Source organism: Neomonachus schauinslandi, chromosome 1 (assembly GCF_002201575.2).
Source record: "Neomonachus schauinslandi chromosome 1, ASM220157v2, whole genome shotgun sequence".
NCBI classification, from domain to species: Eukaryota; Metazoa; Chordata; class Mammalia; order Carnivora; family Phocidae; genus Neomonachus; species Neomonachus schauinslandi.
This window is the reverse complement of record NC_058403.1, coordinates 207,671,087-207,693,157: the sequence shown is the minus strand read 5'-3', so window position 1 is coordinate 207,693,157 and position 22,071 is coordinate 207,671,087. Positions and strand designations below refer to the sequence as shown.

Here is a 22,071-nt window from a genome sequence, read left to right as displayed (position 1 = left end):
AGGGAGAAACTCACTCCCCACTGAGCAGGGAACCTGAGGGGCTCATTCGCAGGACCCTGGGATCATGACCTGAGTCGAAGGCAGATGCTTAACTGACTGGGCCACCCAGGCACCCCAGGACTATGGGAAATTTAGGTAAGGCTACAGTTAAAGTAAGGCACACGTATTTATCCTCTATTTTATTTTTAATTACTTTTTTTTTTTTAAGTAGGCTCCATGCCCAGCCTGGAGCCCAATGCAGGGCTTGAACTCATGACCCTGAGATCAAGTGTCATATGCTCAACCAACTGAGCCACCCAGGCACCCCTATTTTTAATTACTTTTTAAAGATTATAGTGGATATCATGTTTAAATTTGGTGTGATCCCCAGGTATAACTATATTTGAGACACAGTATTAAGTCTATGAAGCTTTTTCAATTAGTGCATTTTAGTAAATGTTAATGTAGAAGTTATGTTGAAGAGGCACAAAAGCCAATGTCCCTTTTATCTTTTCTTCCATAACTTTTTTGAGTATACAAATGTTATCACATAGTTGTTATACATGATTATTATATGTTTAACTAGTTATAGAAGTTTTTAAGATATGAAATTTTAACATACAAATTTTGGAATTCTAATTGGATCTAATTATGCATCTTTGTTTTCATTATTATATAATTTATTTCAATTCTATATTAAAATATTATGTATGGTTTTTATTTAGCTGTCTTTTATTTTCTCCCCCTGCACTAGGTATTTCTTGTTTTTAAAATCAGTAAGTAATATAAGAGTAGCACTATGGTTTCTATACCTGGCATTTGCTGGGTACCTAAAATTTAAAGTTCTCTTTTTTGGGGGGCTGGGAGTGCTTCCCAAAAAAGCTGCAGCCCTTACTTTTTTTTTATGTATTTATTTAGTCTCCTGTCTGACCTCGATTGTTTCCCTTAAAAAAAAATAGGTATTTACCTGATAAGCTCCTGGTGGCCCCAAGTGGCCCTCCTATGAGCATCAGCTTTTCTTCCTAGGGTATTCCTATCAACTTTAGAGGGGCTGAGGTTTAAATCCACGAGAAAAATAATGGCAGAATCCTGATTTTGTGGTAATTTCATTTTCAGGAGGATGCTTTTAGCATGCTGATAGGCAGCAGCACTCAAGAATGCCCAAGTATACTGACCAGGGGACTAACAACCTCATATGAGCTGTGAAACCTCCTCAAAGGTCTTAGGGAAGCAAAAACAGAATGTTCCTTCCTTCCTTCCTTTTTCATTACACATTGAGCCACCAGTCTCCATGGATGGGATCTTCTTTATCCCACTAGGTCAGAGAACAAAGAAGCAAAGGGATTTGCCTTTAAAGCAGCATTTAAATTTTTGGAAGCCAGGATTATCCATAGGATGGACCCCCTCCACCTAACTACTGATGACTGAGAGAGGCCTGTCCAAATTTCAAATCAAATGGATGAGTGTTTCCCAAGGGTCACAATTCCCAAGGAATATTCAATGACAGCTTTCAATGGCCCAGTGGAACACATATATTCACCCCAGACTTATTTGTGCATCAAAGTAGATTTCTCACAAAGAAGGAACAGCACCTGGGACTCAATGCTTGTCTCCTGAGCCCTCCATGGTGGCCCTTGGTGGTGCTCCAATGGTGTTGGCCGCCTAGTGGATCAGTCTCAGCACCCTCACAGTAGTCTTGAGGATAACCATTTTGTGCTTCCCACTTTCCAGGAATCCTTCACTGTGCCTCTTTTAGTATACGCCAATTATCCCTAGATGCTTCCATGATTTCTCATCCAGGAGGACACTTCGTTAATAAAATGTTGATTGGGGACCTCTCATACACCCAATCACAGTTAACTATACAAAGCAAGAATCTGGGGTCAATCTCTTACCACAATTTAGATTGGAAAACCACAGAAGAACGTGCAGACACTGCATAAGGCAGTAATCGTCAAAGTGCAAGTGCACCAGAACTCGCTGTTTGGTATAGGACAGTTGAGTAAGCCAAGAGCAGTCCAGAGGCATGCCCCCCACCAAACAGAGTCACCCTGTGCCAACTGATTTGCGCTGGGGTGACCAATTATAAAGGTGACCAGATGATAGCACAGATAGGTTAATACCACCGAAAGTTTATTACTTACAGCTCCAAGAGAAAGGGGCACACCAGGTAATGCAGGATCAACAGGGAAGCACCAGGTCAGGAGGCAGAAAACAGGAGTGAGGGGAAAGCATAGGTCAGAGCTCTGTTGGGGTTCCTTCAGGAAAGGCAAGGCAGAGCAGGGTAAAGGTAAATACCGTGTAGCTTGAATAATTCCGGTGGGCTCTGAATCACAGTTGTCTGCTACCTAGCCCTAGGTTGATTTAGGGCAGGAGAAATACTGGATTGTTTTGTGAGAGTTAAGATAGAGGAGCTGGGGGGCGCCTGGGTGGCTCAGTTGGTTAAGCGACTGCCTTCGTCTCAGGTCATGATCCTGGAGTCCCGGGATCGAGTCCCGCATCGGGCTCCCTGCTCGGCAGGGAGTCTGCTTCTCCCTCTGGCCCTCCCCCCTCTCATGCTCTCTTTATCTCATTCTCTCTCTCAAATAAATAAATAAAATCTTTAAAAAAAAAATAGAGGAGCTGGATGGAGTATGGGCTCTGGAACGGTTGGTTTGCCTATGAGAGGTGAGCTTCCAAAGAAATTAGTTATTTAGCTAGTGCAGGGGCGCCTGGGTGGCTCAGTCAGTTAAGCATCTGCCTTCGGCTCAGGTCATGATCCCAGAGTCCTGGGATTGAGCCCCACATTGGCTTCCTGCTTGGCGGGGAGCCTGCTTCTCCTTCTCCCTCTGCCTGCCACTCCCCCTGCTTGTGCTCTCTTTCTGTCAAATAAATAAATAAAATCTTAAAAAAAAAAAAAAAAGAATTAGCTAGTCCTTTGTCTGGAGGCAGCCGTCCACTGAAAGGCAAGCCAAAAGGGGCACTTACCAGTACATCCAGGAGCTATGGAGGAGGAAGCAGTCCAATGTAATGCACTTTCTCAGGGTGCACTGTTGGCAGTTACCACCAGCTCTCTGCACTTCACAGGGCCCTCCACCCAACCCAGCCCGATAAAGCATGCAGACTGGGGTACAAGGCCAAGCAAGTTTATGTCATATTTTGGATTCGTGTGTGATGTAGTGGCCGCCAATACCCAGTTCCTAAGGGTGCAACCTATGGCAAGCCTGTCCATCATGGTGTTAACCAGCTAAAGTTGCCCAACAACTTCAGTCAGTTGCAGAGGAGCGAGCTGGATGCCACTGGGGCTCTGAGAGTCTTGAATTCTTACTGGATTGGTGAAGATTCCACATACAAATTCTTTGAGGTTATCCTCATTGATCCATTCCATAAAGCTATCAGAAGAAATCCTGACACCAGTGGATCACTAAACCAGTCCCCAAGCACAGGGAAATGGGAGGGCTGACATCTGCAGGCTGCAAGAGCCATGGCCTTGGAAAGGGTCAGAAGTTCCACCACATTATTAGTGTTCCTCACCAGGCAGCACGGAGAGGACACAATATTCTCCAGCCCCACTGTTACTGCTAATATAAGTAATGTTTGTAAAATTCTTACCTATTAAACAATTTAGGTTAAAAAAAAAAAAAAAGCTAGTCATGGAGGGGCAGTCTCTCCAGGCAGCAAGACCCCAAAGATGTTAAAGCAATATAATACACAAAATTAAAAGCATGATTAATACAATGGTTAAGCCAATGTCCAAACACAATGGTTTCCTCTTGGATGGAAGGTGATGCAAGATGGAAAAGATTCACATGGGTAAGGTAATCTTCCATTTCCTTATCTGGAAGGTAGATACCTATGGACACACTATTTTGTAGTTTATTAGCAGCACTTATGCATTTTCACACTATATTCTATATGTATGCTAGAATTATTAAATTTAAGAATGGAAAAAAAAGGGATGCCTGGGTGGCTCATTCGATTAAGCATCTGACTTCGGCTCAGATCATGATCTCAGGTCCTGGGACCAAGCCCCGTGTTGGACTCTGCACTCGGCAAGGAGTCTGCTTGTCCCTCTCCCTCTCCTTCTTCCTCTCCCCCACTCGTGCTCGCTCGCTCTCTCTCAAATATATTTTTTAAACAGAATGGGGGGGGGGGGATAACAGAAAAGTATTAAAATGATGTAGTAGAGGTGGGGTGCCTGGCTGCCTCAGTCAGGAAAGCATGCAACTCTTGATCTTAGGGCCTTGAGTTTGAGCCCCACATTGGGGAGTTTACTTTTTTTTAAGTAAGTAGGAGGGGGTGGCCTCAGTGGCTCAGAAGTTAAGCATCTGCCTTCAGCTCAGGTCATGATCTCAGGGTCCTGGGATGGAGCCCTGCATCGGGCTTTCTGCTCAGCGGGGAGTCTGCTTCTCCCTCTCAATCTCCCTCTGTGCGCTCTCTCTCTCTCAAATAAATAAAATCTAAAAAAAAAAGGAGGAGGAGGAGGTAAAGCAGAAGAGTCAGAGAGATGGAAGTATGAGATGGACTGACATTGCTGGCCTTCAAGAAGGAAAAAAGATCCAAGAAAAAAAAGGAGAGAAGGGCACCTAGAAGCTGGAAAAAGGAAACAGATTCACCCCTAGAGCCTCCAGGGAGGAATACAATCCTATTAATATCTTGATTTTAGTTCACTGAAACCCTTTTCAGAGTTCTGAACTCCAAAACTGTAAGGTAGTAAAATTTTAGTTGTCTTATGGCATTGTTTGGTAGTTTGTTATAGCAGCAATAGTAAACTAATAACACAATGTAAAGCTAGAATATTAAGGTACAGGTTGTGAGGTCAAAGAGAAGTATCTATCTATATTTAGGATAGAATGGATAGGGTAGAATAGGATGGACGATGTATATACTAATTTCTCAGAAATCTATTGCAAAAAGACCTTGGCACATGCTGTTCTATAAAGCCAGCTTTTGAAAAAGGTCCTCAGTGACTTTTATGGTTAAATCCCATCCTCATTCAACTCACCCAAATCAGCATTTGGTACAGTGGATCAGTCGCTGCTCCTTGCCTTGGATTCATGGACACCAATCTTAATTCTATTGCTATTTCATGGGCCACTACTTCTCAATTCATTCAGTACTTCCTCCCATGACTCCAACTGCCAAAGTTGACTCCCAGGGCTTGCCAATCCTCAGCTGAAATTATCTAATTGAATGGTTTTAAGTGCCATCTATACACTGATGAATCTGAAATATAAGTGCTCAGCCTGATAAGCTTTTTTCAGGTACCAAGAAGTCTACACATAAGCAGTCCAATGGCTGGTGCAATACTACAAGCAGAAAACATCTTTGTGTTTTTCAGCTATACCTTATTTGTCTGTAGCTTTTGTCCTCATAGTACACAATGTATCATCTGAACTATAGGAATGTACCTGACTTCCAGGAAGGAAGGAGAAAGAATGAAGAGCAATCCTTGAGGAGAAAAAGCCATTGGAGACTGTCCCCTTTTTAAAAGCTTTCCCAGAATGCACACTGATGTCTTCTGCCTACTTCTTATTAGCCAGGATTATGAAATATAGTCTTCCTATAAACCCAAGGAAACCTGAGAAGTAGGAATGATTTTTTTTTTAAACTATGTGCCTGGAGATAACCTGGATTCTATTTATAAGGGACAAGGAATATTGTGATGACTAAATACTACTTGCCATAGAAAGCAAGAATTGTCCTATATCAAATAATATAAGAGCCCCATTTTATGACCCACTTGCAAATACACTAGAAAGCAGTACCAAAAAACATGATAAAATGCTCTTACATTGCGAGGGCACATGGGTGGCTCAGTCAGTTGAGTGTCCAACTCCCGGTTTCAGCTCAGGTCATGATCTCATGGGTCATGAGATTGAGCTGTGTGTTGGGCTCTGCACTCAGCAGGGAGTCTGCTTGAAAGATTCTCTCCCTCTGTCCCTCCCCCAGCTCACGCGCACGCTCTCTTTCAAAATAAACAAATATATTTTTAAAAATGCTCTTAGAGGGGTGCCTGGGTGGCTCAGTCAGTTAAGTATCTGCCTTTGGCTCAGATCATGATCCCAGGGTCCTGGGACCGATCCCCACATTGGGCTCCCTGCTCCACGGGGAGCCTACTTCTCCCTCTCCCTGCTGCTTTCCCTGCTCTGTCAAATAAATAAAATCTTTTTAAAAATGCTCTTACATTGCCAAATAAAGTTCCAAATATCTCATATAATTCAATGAAGACATATATATGGGGAAGTCTTTAGATGTGAACCATAACGAAAACACCATTATATGAAATGAGTATAATATTGCAAAAAATTTTACTTAGAGTATCTTTTTTTTTTTTTTTTAAGATTTTATTTATTTACTTGAGAGAGAGAGCATGAGCAGGGGGAAGAGACAGAGGGAGAGGGAGAAACAGACTCCCCGGTGAGCAGGGAGCCCGATGCAGGACTCGATCCCAAGACCCTGAGATCATGACCTGAGCCGAAGGCAGACGCTTAACCGACTGGGCCACCCAGGCGTCCCTAGAGTATCTTTAAAAGCAACTAAAACTTTGTAATACAAAACCACCACAAAAAATAAAGGTGCTAGCTGCTTTCCTTGAGAAGGAAACACACAGAAAGGCAACTGTATTTCTGTCATTTATTTCAATATGACCTCCAGGAAGAATTCTCTTGTGTACAGTAAGTGAAGAGCAATACCTGAAAGCTTCCCCAAATTCCTCTCATTCATACTTCATTCTTTCAGTGAGTATTTTGTGTCTCTTAGGGGATGTGTATTTACCAAAAATCATACCCACATTTTTACATTCATTCAGCTTCTTTCCAGGGTGGGTTTTCACATGTAGAATAAGATGTATAAGATGGATACACCATTTCCCATGTACCCTACAACCACTATCTCTCTCCAGTTATTTATTTTTTTTTTAGTTTATTTAGTTTATTTAAAAATAATAGTTTATTATTTTTACTAAAGGTCAAAAGCCAAAAAATAAACACATACACACATACATACATAAAGGCATACCCATTATTTCTAATATTCATAACATTTTCTGCCTCTGTGAGATTACCAAAGAATGTTAACAAAAGGGGCTATGTTTTCCCACATATCTTACCATCATAAGGTTTCTCTTCACTGCGTGTTGTGACCTACCCATTAACACCTGAACAATTTTCAACATTTCTTACATTCATGAGTCTCCTTGCATACGAAGCAATCAAGAATTTCTAAAAGCTTTCCCGAAGCTTTCCCACAGAAATCTCTCCACTGTTTTTTTAAATGTTGAGTTCTTAAAAGATATAAGAAACAACTGTAGGTCTTCCTGGATCCTTGACATTTGTAGGGTTTTATACCAGTATGAAGTCTCATGTGGATATTGAGGCCTTGGCACGAAGGTTTTACCACATTCCTTACATACAAATGATCTATCCCTAGTATGAGTTATCACGTGCTATCAAAGCATGTGGTCGTATTTTAAGGCTGTATCTCATTCTTACCTTCACATCACTTTTACAGTAGTTTCTTATTTATCTGTAAGTAATCTCTATGCCCAAAGTGGGGCTCGAACTCACAACCCTGAGATCAGAGTCACCTGCTCTACCAACTGAGCCAGCCAGGCACCCCTGACTTTCACAGTAATTTTAGATATGTAAAATTAATGTTTAGAGCAGTAACAAAAAGGCTCTCCCACATACCTTATAACTGGAAGGTTCTCTCAAGTGTGCGTTCTTACACATTCTGTAAAGTAGGAACAACTACTGCCCTCCCATATACCTTATATGAATGGGAATTCTGCCCCAGAAAGTTCCTATCATGTAAGGATGAAAAATGAGTAAAGATTTCTCACACATTCTTTACTTTCATAAGGTACTTTATCCAGAGGAGTTTAGATGTGAATACTAAGGTCTGAAGAACATTCACAGGTTTTTTCACATGCCTTAGTTCTTAAATGTTTAGCAAGTGCCGAAGATTGAGCGAAGGTTTTCCCACATTCCTTACATTCATATGGTTTCTCTCCAGTGTGAGTTCGCATGTGAATATTAAGGCATGTGGAGTATCTAAAGGCTTTCTCACATTCTTTACATTTGTAGGGCTTTTCTCCAGTATGCGTTCGCATGTGCATATTAAGATTTGTAGAACGAGCAAAAGCTTTCCCACATTCTTTACACGCATAGGCCTTCTCTCCAGTGTGAGTTCTTAAATGTGTGGTAAGGCCTGAAGACTGAGTGAAAGCTTTCCCACATTGCTTGCATTCATATGGCTTCTCTCCAGTGTGTGTCCTTACATGCTGATTGAGCATTGAAGAATTATTAAAGGCTTTCCCACATTCCTTACATACATAGGGTTTCTCTCCAGTGTGTGTTCGCACGTGTAAGACAAGTCCTGAGGAACGAGTGAACGTTTTCCCACACTCCTTACATAAATATGGCTTTTCTCCACTGTGAATTCTTACATGTTTTGTAAGGTATGAAGAGTGAATAAAAGCTTTTCCACATTCCTTACATTCATATGGTTTTTCTCCAGTGTGAATTCGCATGTGTAAAATAAGTCCTGTAGATCGAGTAAAGGCTTTCCCACATTCCATGCATACATAGGGCTTTTTTCCACTGTGAATTCGTCTATGATCTGTAAGGTATGAGGAATGAGGGAAGGCTTTCCCACATTCTTTACATTCATATGGTTTTTCTCCAGTGTGGTGTCTCATATATATCTTAAGGGATGACTGATCAACAGAAGTTCTCTGACAGTCTTTGCATTCACATACTTTCCCTTGTGTCTGAGTTTTCTTGTGCCCAGTAAGATTTGAAAGCTGACAAAAGGCTTTATCATGTTGAACACTCTCAGAAGTTTTCTCCCCAACAGGGATTTCCTTGAGCAAAGTACAAATAAAGTTCTTTTTAAAGGCTTTCCCATTCTGATTACCCTTAGAAGTTTTCTGTCTACTGTGAGTCATAAATAAGTGCCCACTAAATGCTCTTCCATACAGGTGAGAGCCATATCGCTTCCCTCCAGCATTGCTTCTCTCCTGTTGATTAAGGTTTAAGTGATAACTAAAGACTTTTCCACATGCACTATAACAGAATCTCTCCCTCATCACAACTTTTATGCAGTGGAAACATCATCATAATTGAAGTGTTTTTTCCATTTCCATTTAAGTGTACAAAGTTCCTGCCCTGTTTTTGAGTTGTTTTAAGTTGAACAGACTCTGAGGCTAGGGCCCTGAATTATATTCTACTTTCACAGAGTATCTTCTGGTAATTATTCATACTAAATCATTTAAAACCTAAATTATTCTGACTAAATCCCAGTGCATCAAAAACTGGACATCTGAGTTATATTTATGTGGATCTCTGAGGAGAAACGGGTTTGAAGTAGGTTTAGAGTGCTCCTCAAATTCTTGATATTCAAAGAATCTCTTCACAGATTGTGCTTTCTTTGGGTAAGTGACATTTATTTCATATAATTCACATGGATTTTGTACTTCTGGTCCAGGTGTGGAAGAAGGAATTACTTTTGGAGATCTTACCAATTGTATTCCATTTGATGTTTTTTCCGAAGAAATATCTTGAAGGGATGTGGAACCTTTGGTTTTGAGCTGCAAATCCAATTCTGAAAAAAAGTGGAAAAATTTAGTTTTGGGAGAAAAATCCTGGGATAAAATTGTTTAAAAGCATATGGCACAGAGAATGACACCACAAAATATGGTGAAGTAGGGAACTCCAGGACTCCTTCCCATCAGAAAACAACTAACAAGCTTACAAAAACTATCAAAATCAACTATTACAGAACTTTAGAACCTAGTCAAAAACTTACAACCACCAAGGGAACACTTATGGAAGAAAGAAGCAACTATAGTTCACCAAGAGAGTGCTGAGGCATTTTAATTACCCACCTACCATCCCCCCTCTCCAGATCACCGGCAGCCATGTAGACAACAGGATGCATCCCTGAGCAAGTTACAAGTGCTGAAAGGAGCACTATGGACTTTGCTGAAGAACTGCCATTGTGTTTCCATCTGTCTGGCAGCTTCCTCGAGTATCACCGCTGCAAGCATGTGCCTTTATCTCACCCAACTCAGAGAGTTCCCAGGAGCAAGGCAGCATCTCAGACAACTACTGATGGAAGTGTCTAAAGGCAAAGTGTTGCCCACAGCAGTCCGAGGAAAGGAAAAGCCTTTGGGACAAACGAAAGACAGCCTGAAAAGCCTTAGAAGGAACGGACTGGGAATGCTGATATGTGCGTAAATAAAAGCTCGAGTGTTTACCAGGGAATCAAGAAGTCCACAAGCACACTGGGGGCTGGATGCACGCTGAGAAAGGCCGGAGAGGACTCAAAACTTTCACCTCTGGCTGACCTTCAGCCAGGAATGGAAGGCTAAGGAAGAGCTGTAGATGGTCTAGCTAAACACTGAAGGAGTGGCCCAACACACAGCCAATCAACAAAAACTAAAAGAATATTTTAGTTTTCTTTTCTTGGCTCCAGTATTTAAGGAATTTCTGTCACTCTAAGGTGACCACTAAACTAACAGAACACAGATTTCAGGGACTGCACTAAAAAGAAGGCAGAATATACAAAAACAATTTATAAAAGCCACTAAACAAACACCAAAAATACACAACAAGCAGCAACAACAAACCCAGGGAGGGGGTGAAGCAGATTTTCAAACTGCCACATTATGGTATCTAAAATTTACATTTCCAACTAAAACATATGAGGTATGCAAAAGAACAATAAAGAAATTAATACAAATTGTTCCTGAAGGCCAAAGCATTGGACTTACTAATAAGTTTAAATCAATCTGTTTCAACACACCCAAAAAGCTAACAGAAACCATAGACAAAGAATTAAAGGAAACTAGAAGAATTATGTTTCACTTAAGAGATTGTCAAATAAGAGGGCGCCTGGGTGGCTCAGTTGGTTAAGCGACTGCCTTCGGCTCAGGTCATGACCCTGGAGTCCCGGGATCGAGTCCCACATCGGGCTCCCTGCTCGGCAGGGAGTCTGCTTCTCCCTCTGACCCTCCCCCCTCTCATGCTCTCTGTCTCTCATTCTCTCTCTCTCAAATAAATAAAATCTTTAAAAAAAAAAAAAAAAGAGATTGTCAAATAAGAGACAGAAATTACAAAAAAGAATCAAATAAATTCTGGAGCCAAGGTGCAGCTGGGTGGCCCAGGTCATGATCCCAGGGTCCTAGGATCAAGCCCCACATCAGGCCCCCTGCTCAGCGGGGAGCCTGCTTCTCCCTCTCCCCCTGCCACTCCCCGTGCTTTTGCTCTCTCTCTCTTTCTGTCAAATAAATAAATAAAATCTTTTTAAAAAAATTCTGGAGCCAAAAAGTACAATATCAGAAATGTGTAGTACAGGCAAAAGGATAGACATGTACATGAATAGAAGAGAGAATCCAGAAAAAAACTCATACATCTAGAATCAATATATTCTCAACAAGCGTGCCATGACCATCCAATGGGGGAAAGAACGGTCTCTTCAACACACAGTGCTAGGATAACTGGATATTTCTATGCAGAAGAATCAAATGGGACCCCTACTTCACACCATATACACAAATTCACTCAAAACGGATCAAAAACCCAGTGTAAAGGCTAAACCTATAAAAACTCTTAGAAGAAAACAAGGGTGTAAGCCGCCTTCAGAACATTGGATTTGACAGTGTCCAATCTATTCTTAGATATGACATCAAAAGCACCAAAGAAAACAAAGATAAACTGGACCCCACTGCAATTAAAAATGTACATCAAAGAACACTATCAAAAAAGCAAAAGGATAACCCCAAAAATGGGAGAAAATATTTGCAAATCATCCATGTGATACGGGTCCACTATTAGAGTACAGAAAGAACGCCCACGCTTCAACAACAACAAAACAAACAACCCAATGTAAAAAATGGGCAAAGAACTTGAATCAGCATTTCTCCAAAGACATGGAAATGGTCAACAAGCACACAAAAGATGTCCAACATCATTTGTTTTAGGGAAATGCAAATCAAAACCACAGTAAAATACCACTTCATACCTGCTAGGATGTTACTATTAAAAAGAAAAATGAAAAAAAGAAAGAAAGGGGGGAGGGAGGAAGGAAGAAAGAAATGATGGCAAGGATGTGGAGTAACTTCTAGACTGCTAGAGGGAATATAATATGGTACAGCTTCTGTGTAAAATAGTTTGGTAATCCTTAACAAGTTAAACATAAAATGACCATATGCCCTCACAATTCTATTTCTAGGTAATAAGTTATAGTCATGAAACTGAATTTTGTATGATTCTATTTGATATGTACAGAATAGGCAAACCTGTAGATTAGAAAGTAGATTAGTGGTAGGGAGGCTGACTGCTTAATGGTTACAGGGTTTCCTTTTCAAGTGATGAAAATATCCTGGATGGTTACACAACACTGAATGTACTCAATACCAATGAATCATACCCACTAAAATGGTTAATTTTTGTGTATTTTATCTCTAAAAAAAAAAAACATATGGCACATACTTATGTCTAAATATGCATGAAACAAGATAAAAGGTTGAAACAAAAGGGAAATTGGACTACACAGAGTTTGGCTTGTTAGGAGTGTGGCAATGATAAAGGGTATGGTGTCGAAATTGTAGGCAATGTACAAAGCTTAATACTCTGGAAAACTAAGGCTGACCACAAACAAAAAGACACTGATAGAATCAGGAAAACAAGATAGAAAGTACTGTAAAATGAGCTATCCGCCAGTAATGAAATTTTCAGTGGAGTCAGACAGATCTTTTTGGGAGAACAGGAAAGGCTGAGATCAATGGAAATTTAAAGGTAAAGAGAGTTGAAGGTTCCTAAGCAAACTCAGAAACCGAATGACTTCAGCCTTCTCAGAAAAAGAGTATACCTTTGAAAGTCTGCCAAGTGGCATTTCCAAATGTACGGCACCTTTCCCAGGCATGAACTTACCCTGCAGAATTCCTCTCCCTCCTGTCCTCAGCTCTTCTGCTCCTCCCATTGAAGAGTTGAGATCAGGTTTGCATGATTCGTATCCTGCTTACAGGAAAAATATATGAAGTGAACCTTGCAAGACATGAAACGCGGCTCTTTGGATAGGAACCAACACTTTAGCTTCAGGGTTTCTGTAGACAGTGAAGTCTCACTTTACAAACAGCAAAATAATCACACGAAATTTTAAATCGATGCAATAAAACTATTCTAAAAGGAACAAAAATATAAGTACATTCTTTCTGTGTCCTCAAATGACTAGAGAGCTCTAAGACCTGAAAATCATGTCCAGCCTCTGCACACATTTAAAATCCTAAGGTTTTCAGTCCCTAAAAGGAATAAAGTCATTTATTTAGACAGATCTTCATTTTCACAGGGAATCCTCTAGATAGTAAGGCCCCTGAGGCCAGGGATTATGTCTGTCTTGTTTACCACACTATTCCCATTTGACAGCAAAGATACTTAAGAAACATTCATTTCATAACATTCATAACATTCATGAAGAAATGATTTCAGCCTTACCTAGTATAATGAGATTCTGGTAGTTCTCCAGCATCACATCTCTGTAGAGATCTCTCTGTGTTTGATCCAACAAAGTCCACTCCTCCTGGGTAAAGTTCACAGCCACATCCTCGAAGGTCACTAAGTGCTAAACCATCAAATACATGCTGGCTTCAGTTAACCACCATCTTCTTTGAGGTTCTCAGGAAGATGCATGAGGGACTGAGGAAGGTAGACCAGAAGCCTATAGTACTCCTGGGCCCAGACCTCTTCTCCTCTCTAGCTACAGATGCTGCCTGGTGATCACAGCCAGTCACATGGACTTACCAGTACACGTGACTACATTTATGTTATCACAACTTGACTGTGGGCTATTCGTGCTTTATTCCTCCTCTATTTATAGGCTGTAGTTAGCACTGAACACAATGCAAACACTGTAAAATCTTCTAACAGGTGAATTATTTCCACAGTAACACACACATTCCATGAGATTAGATACCTTCATATCATTCCTCGGTATCTATCATACCACTCAACAAAACGATAAGCCAACACGCATGACTGAGGATCAGAAAGAATTAATTAATATTGAGATAAAAGAATCATATAATCTTGAGGATTAGTGTAATCCCTATATATTCTGAGATGGCATGAGTCCTGGAGAAATTGACCTGAGACTCATTCCTAAGCAGAGTCATTAATTGCTGTAAGAAGCCTGGGGACATTACAAGGAGAAATGACTACCCAACAAATAAGCCTGACATTCTGCAGAAAGGTCAACTTTCCACTTACCTGAGAAGAATTCATCAGTAACCCAGCCACCATCCTTGCCTCCTCAATTTTCCCCCCATGAAGACAGTAAGGGTCCCAAGAAAGATGACCTCAGAGAGAAGAATGCCATGAACTCTGAAGCCAATCCAATAATCACATGCCTATAAGCTATTCCACACCATGCACAGAACATACCATAAACACACTAATTCCATAAACTGGCCAAGTGCTCTGAGTTACCTGTAGCAAGAAAATGGTTTTCTGGATCTTGCTACCCATGAGGAACAGGTTAAGTATTCCAATTTAGAGTTACACAAATTACAGTACAGAGAGCAGAGCTATTTGACACAACAGAATTCATGAACATGTTACCCCCTCAAAAAGCACACACACCTTCCTGCCTCCCAAATCCCAGGAACCTGACTTGTACATGCTCTGCTCATTTCAGTTGCTCTTATATGGTCTACTGCATGATCACTCAGCCCCTGAGCACTGAGCACTGGATCTGCCATTTGTGATGGAACTATATGAAAAGAAGCATCAACAAGGACTCACCACACACCTGATTCACATCAAGGGCTGCCATCTTGTGAATCTGATAGTGAGAATTTCCAAAATATTCCATTTCTTGCTCAGAAGACCACTTCAGAGAAGCTTTTGAGTTTAAATTAAGAGGTTGATCTCAATTTCTCTTTGACTACTGGAGTGTCTGGGTAACCAGTTCACAATATCCATCATTAAGCAATAGACATTTTTCCTCAATCATCAAACATCACTCTTTAGCCATCTCTGTGCAGATAAAACATGTGACAGCCATTAAAAACTGTCGAATATCCTACCATGCAAATATTAATACCAACCTCTATTTACTGAGCACTGTTAGTAGCTCTACAAATATAAACTCCTTTAGTTGCCCTAACAACCCTCCAAACTGGGTATTAATAACTGTCATTTAATAACTGAGAAAATGTAGGTTCACACAGTATTAATAACTGTCTCAAATCACCTGTTAGGAAAGGTAAGCCAGGCAGACACATGTTGGTATGGCAAAAGCCTTATCTCCTGTGGTGGTTGTTATTCCTCAGATGACCAGAATTCAGTCCACATCCTCTGCTAGGCATAATAGAAATGAGAAATACAAAAGATTTTATGAAATGAGAAGTCCTTCTGAGCACCCCCTGCTGGAACTTGGTTGGATTTAGAACCTTTGCCTCCTTCTGTCTCTTACTCATTCAGTCAGCAAATATTTACTAAGGGCCTTCCTTCTGCCAGGCCAGGTACTGGGCAAAGAGGAGGGAACAGTTCTTAGGGATCTCACAGTTCAATCGGGCAATGCCGGTAATAAACAGATAATTATCAGTTGGTGATGAGCAGTATAGTTAAAGAATCAATCCCATTAAAGTATAAGGAGTACTGCACATATACAAATATATTCCTGATACAGAAACAAGGCTAGTTAAAGGTAGGATAAAGACAGAATAGGGAAATAATCACTTCAGAGGACTGTGATAATTTATACCTCACTTAAAAAGTGTCCAAAGTTTGACCCAAAGACATCCAAACTTGAAATACCATTTTACAAAAACTCAAAATACACTTGTTAGCCACTCCAACAGCTTCTGAATCATGTCATTGGGTTTTTTGTTTTTTAAAAAAGATATTATTTATTTATTTGTCAAAGAGAGAGAGAGCACAAGCAGGAGGGGTGGCAGGCAGAGAGAGAAGGGGGTTCCCTGCGAGCAAGGAGCCCAATTCGGGACTTAATCCCAGGACCCCTGGATCATGACCTGAGCTGAAAGCAGAGGCTTAACCGACTGAGCAACCCAGGTGTCCCAGGGTTTTTTTTTATGTTGAAACTGAAGGCTTTCCATATTATCTCACAGTTAACCACAAAGACTAGTATACAAATATATCATGCATCTTTTCACCTTTTCTTATTATTACTTTTTTCCATCATTAGTTTTATTTTTATTCATTCAGTACATTTTCTTCTACTTCTGTATTTCTTGCTCAACCTTATGAAGTAGAATGCTTAGATCCATTTCTCGAACTTCTTTTATTAAATTACAGCATACTTACAACTAAGGGAGGCAATCATGAATAAAAATCTCAATGAGGAATTAAGAAATGAACAGCCCCTTATAACCATCATTCAGGTTGAGAAATAGAATATATCCAAATCCAGCATCTCAGATATATTCCTTGTCTCTTTTCCAAATCACTCACTCCATGCCTCCCAACTGCAACCACTATCCTGACACTTTAGAGTGTTCTGCCTGTTTTCGAATTTTAAAGAGTATCAAACAGCATGCATTCTTTTATGTCTGGCTTCTTTCATTAGACATTATGTTTGTGATGTTCATCCAAGTTGCATCTGTGCTCCTTCCTTTTACTAAAGAGTATGCCACAAAAAATATATGCCACAATTCATCCACCTGTCCCTTGATCCACTTTGGGTTATTTCCAATTTAGGGATATTTCAAATAATGATGTTACAAATAAGGATGCCTGGGTGGCTCAGTCAGTTAAGCGTCCACCTTTGGCTCAGGTCATGATCCCAGGGTCCTGGGATTGAGTCCCGCATCAGGCTCCTTGCTCAGCGGGAAGCCTGCTTCTCCCTCTGCTTGCTGCTCCCCCTGCTTGTGCTCGCTCTCTGTCTCCCTCTCTGATAAATAAATAAAATCTTCAAAAAAAGAAAAAAAAATGATGTTACAAATACTGTTTATGTTCAATTGGTGGACATGTGTGTGTGTTACTGGTGTGTAAGTTAGTCGATACACTTTAAAACACTTGGCACTGTCACTTTTTTTTTTTTATAAATATTTTATTTATTTATTTGACAGAGAGACAGTGAGAGAGGGAACACAAGCAGGGGGAGTGGGAGAGGGAGAAGCAGGCTTCCCGTGGAGCAGGGAGCCCGATGTGGGACTCGATCCCAGGACCCTGGGATCATGACCTGAGCCGAAGGCAGACGCTTAACGATGAGCCACCCAGGCGCCCCGGCACTGTCACTCTTTTTAGTTTTACTTTTAGACATTTAGTGTGTGCAGTAGTATACACTGTGGTTTTTATTTCCAAATCTCTGGTTGCTAATGAAGCACTTTTTCATATATTTGTTGTCCATTTGCATTTTTTCTTTTATTGAAGAGCCTATCCAAACCTCTTGTTCATTTTTCACTTTGGGTATTAATTTGTAGGAGTTATTACATAACTCCTTTGTTGTTACATGTGAGGCAAGTAACCAAGTACTAAAGGTCGAATATCATGCCTGCAAATTATTTTAATCTCCTTACCTTCAAAAGAGCTTATCATAAACACTTAACTATACACATGGAAAGTTGTAGAAAGAGGTCCACTACGCATGCACAATACTAACAAATGGTCAATGTGCAACAAGGTAACCTGAATAATACATCAAACTTCAATAACGGGTGCCCACAGCCAGAGCAGTTCCGTCCAGTGCTCACCAGAACGCCCGCAATCGCCGGGTCACTGAGAAGAGGGTCCTGCGGCCGTTTTCCACCACTGCGTACACGTTTCTCCCCTGGAGAAAGGGCACAGTGTTTGTTGTGGCAGCTTTTGAAGAGAGGCGCACACCGGACGGAGAAAAGGCCCTGCCTCCACCGGGGACCCCGAGCCATGGCCACGACCCCCACCCGCGCTGGGGGAGCCGACAGAGGCTCTCGGAGGGACCGGGGCGGCCGCAGTCCCTCGGGCGCGGTCTACCGGCGGGGAGGAAGCGCCGCGATTCCCAACCAGCGCAGGAAGTTCGAAACCCCCGGCGCTGAGCGCCCCGCAGGGGGCCAACAGAGTGGAAAACTTACCTCCCACGCAGGGCGGAGCGGGAAGTGAGATGTTATCCGACGAGCACTTCCGCTTCCGGTTTCAGACACGAGGTCAGCGTAAGGGGCGGAGCCTCCGGAGCATCCGGGTCGGATTACGGGTGGCGGCCTCTCCTTTCAGACGCCGGGGGAGGCGGTGGGACCTGGATCCAGAGCGGGCTGTCCACAGCGACCGGGCCGGAGAGCCGAGAGGAGCGCAGGGGACCGAGTTGGAAGAGGGACAGACGCGGTGGGCGGGGTTTGCCTCCGGGTTCCGGGCCAAGGAAGCTCACCAAGTGCCTTTCTACAAAGTCTTTCTCCATGTTGGTTCAGCTCCACGTAGCGCTAGGCATATTTATAAAGATAATCTTGCTAGTCCACAAAAGGAACTCCTAGCTCATTCAGTCCTCTTTTTAGACCTTTAGTCTTGTTTGAGATAGAATTCTCATAGCACATAATTAACCCGTTTAAAATGTACCGTACAATGGCTTTTAGTATAGTCGGAGCTGTGTATCCATCACCACAATCAATTTTGGTACATTTTCATAATCACAAAAGGAAACCCAGTACCCTCTTAGCTATAATACCCACCTCACCCCAAGCCCAAGGCAACAACGAATCTACTTTTTGTCTCTAGGAATTTGCCTATTCTCACATTTCATGTAAACAAAATATTACAATATGCGGTCTTCTTTGTCTGGCTTCTTTGATTTATATAACGTTTTCAAAGTCACCCATGTTGTAGCATGTACCAGTACTTCATTTCTTTTTCTTACTAAATAATATTCCACTGTATGGGTGTGTCACAATTTATCCATTCATTAGTTGATGGACATTGGGTTACTTCCCCTTTTTTGATTATTATAAATAATATGGGATGTTTTTTGAACAGCGATCAGAGGAAAATTCATATTCTTAAACGTTTATATCCTGAAAAATGAGACAATAATATATATCAAGCTAAAAAACAGACAGAAAGCCTAGAAATAGAATATCATTGCAAACCAACATAGAAAGTCATATAGGAACTTAACACTACAAAAGAGCATCAAGCCCAGATGGATTGGTTTTTGGCTGAGTGGGGGTGGTAACAGCTTTATTGGAACATAATTCACATACAATTCACCCATTTAAAGTATACATTCATTCAGGGGCGCCTGGGTGGCTCAGTCGTTAAGCGTCTGCCTTCAGCTCAGGTCATGATCCCAGGGTCCTGGGATCGAGTCCCACACCGGGCTCCCTGCTCGGCAGGAAGCCTGCTTCTCCCTCTTCCACTCCCCCACTCCCCCTGCTTGTGTTCCTGCTCTCGCTATATCTCTCTCTGTCAAATAAATAAATAAAATCTTAAAAAAAAAAATAAAGTATACATTCATTCAGTGGTTATTATACTCACAGAGTTGTGAAACCATTACCACAGTTTTAGAACAGTTTCACCACCCCCAACACCCCATCCCATCCCCAACCCTAAGCTGCTACTAATCTATTTACTGTCTCTATAGATTTGCCTATTCTGACAATTTCATATAAGTTTTGAAAAATACTGTGTAGTCTTTTGTGACTGATTTCCTTTCACATAGCGTAAACTTTTCAAGGTTAATCTATTTTGTAGTATTTATCAGTATTTTATTCTTTTTTTATTATTTATTTAAGTAATCTACACCCAATGTGGGGCTCAAACTCATGACTCTGAGATCAACAGTTGCATGCTCTTCTGACTGAGCCAGCCAGATGCCCTAGTGTTTTATTCTTTTTAATTGATGAATAATATTCCTATCAGTTGGTGGGCATGTGGGTTGTTTTCACTCTTTGGCCATGAAATACTGTCGTACAAGTTTTTATGTGGACATGTTTTCATTTCTTCTAGATATATGCCTGGGATGGAAACTGCTGGGTCATATTGTAACACTATGTTTAAGCTTTAGAGGAACTACCTATTTTCCCAAAGTGGCTGCACCACTTTACAATCTCACCTACAATATTTGAGGGTTCCAATTTCTCATCCTGTCCAACATTTAGTGTTTTTTGTTTTTTTAATATTATAGCCATCCTGGTTGATGTGAAGTAGTATTTCATTGTAGTTTTCATTTTAATTTCCCTGGTGACTAGTGGGTATTGAGTATCTTTGCATGTGCTTATTGGCCATTTGTATGTCTTATTGGGAGAAATATCCGTTCAAATCCTTGACTATGTTTTAGTTGTGTTATTTACCATTTTATTATTGGACTCTAAGAGTTCTTTATATATTCAAGTTGTCAGCCCCTTTTCAGATATAGAATTTCCAAATAGTATCTCCCATTAAATAGGTTGTCTTTTCGGGTGCCTGGGTGGCTCAGTTGGTTAAGCAACTGCCTTCGGCTCACGTCATGATCCTGGAGTCCCAGGATCGAGTCCCGCATCGGGCTCCCTGCTCAGCAGGGAGTCTGCTTCTCCCTCTGACCCTCCTCCCTCTCATGCTCTCTGTCTCTCATTCTCTCTCTCAAATAAATAAATAAAATCTAAAAAAAAAATAGGTTGTCTTTTCACTTCTTTATGGTATCCTCTGAAGTACAAAACAATTTTATTTTGATGAAGTTTCAACTTGTCTATTTTTTTCTTTGGTTGCTTATGCTTTGGGTGTGAAATTTAAGAAACCACTGTCAAATCCAAGGTCACTAAAGATTTACTACTATGTTTTCTTCTAAGAGTTTTATGCTTTTAACTCTTACATTTAGTTCTTTGATCCATTTTGAGTAATTTTCAAATATGGTGTGAGGTAGATATCCAGCTTCATTCTTTGTTGTATGGATATCCAGTTGTCCCAGCACCATTTGTTGAAAAGACTATTTGTTCCCCTACTGAATTGTTTTGGCACCCTCACCAAGCATCACTGGACCATAAATGTGAGCCCAGGTGTTTTAGTTAGGAGAATTATACCCTCAAAGTTCAGATATTTGTAGTACTCCTTAAGTTGTTTAAGAGCAATGAGAATGCAGAAAAACTTCCTAATTCCTTTTATGAAGCAAGATAACATTCATATAAAACCTGATTGAATACAAAAATAGAAAATTACAAAGCCATATTACTTGTGAATATTGATTCAAATGAGCTATGTCAAATATTAGCAAAAGAATATGAAACCACAGGGGTGCCTGAGTGGTGCAATCAGTTAAGCATCTGATTCTTGGTTTCCACTTAGGTTGTGATCTCAGGGTCATGAGATCAAGCCCCACATCGGGCTCTGGGCTCAGCTGGGAGTCTGCTTAAGATTCTCTCTCCTTCTCCCTCTGCCCCACTCTTTCTCTCTAATAAATGAATAAATCTGCATGGAGCACTGGGTGTTATACGAAAACAATGAATCGTGGATCACTACATCAAAAACTAATGATGGGGACACCTGGGTGGCTCAGTTGTTAAGCATCTGCCTTCAGCTCAGGTTGTGATCCCAGTGCCCTGGGATCGAGCCCCTGCATGGGGCTCCCTGCTCTGCAGGAAGCCTGCTTCTCCCTCTCCCACTCCCCCTGCTTGTTTTCCCTCTCAAGCTGTGTCTCTCTCTGTCAAATAAATAAATAAAATCTTTAAAAAAAAACTAATGATGTATTGCGTGGTGACTAACATAACATAACAAAATTAAATTTAAAAAAAGAATATGAAAACACATTAAGAAAATAATAAACTTGAGCACGTGGAATTTACTCTAGAAATTCAAGGTTTGCTTAGTTGTTAGGGAATCTTTAAATAATATACCATATCAACACATTTAAGAAAACAAGTCATATGATTATCATCTTCATAGATGCTGACGACGCCTTTAACAAAAGTCAACACCCGTATTGATAAAAGCACTTAAAAAATAGAAATTGATGAATATTTTCTTGAGATGATCGCCTATATTGGGGCGCCTGGGTGGCTCAGTTGGCTAAGTGTCTGGCTCTTGATTTCAGCTCAGGTCACAATCTCGGGGTTGTGGGATCAAGTCCTGCATTGGGCTCCATGCTCCACCTGGAGTCTGCTTGAGATTTTCTCTCTCTCCCTCTTCTGCCCCTCCCCCTGCTCACGTGCTCTCA

The 22,071-nt window shown here is 41.0% G+C and overlaps 1 protein-coding gene and 1 pseudogene across 1 annotated transcript; one reads left to right on the top strand and one right to left on the bottom strand.

The window, feature by feature from the left end:
* Positions 1–2,605: 2,605 nt before the first annotated feature.
* Positions 2,606–3,543, top strand: LOC110594034 (annotated as a pseudogene).
* Positions 3,544–7,839: 4,296 nt separating this feature from the next.
* ZNF846 (zinc finger protein 846) lies at positions 7,840–14,370 on the bottom strand. The gene is made up of 5 exons (XM_044918113.1): positions 14,229–14,370; positions 13,458–13,584; positions 12,897–12,983; positions 9,482–9,564; positions 7,840–8,980 (listed from the first exon to the last, which is right to left on the bottom strand). Exons 1-5 carry the CDS (start codon positions 14,259–14,261, stop codon positions 7,841–7,843), a joined length of 1,470 nt encoding a protein of 489 aa, XP_044774048.1. The 5' UTR covers positions 14,262–14,370; the 3' UTR covers position 7,840.
* Between the last annotated feature and the right edge of the window lie 7,701 nt (positions 14,371–22,071).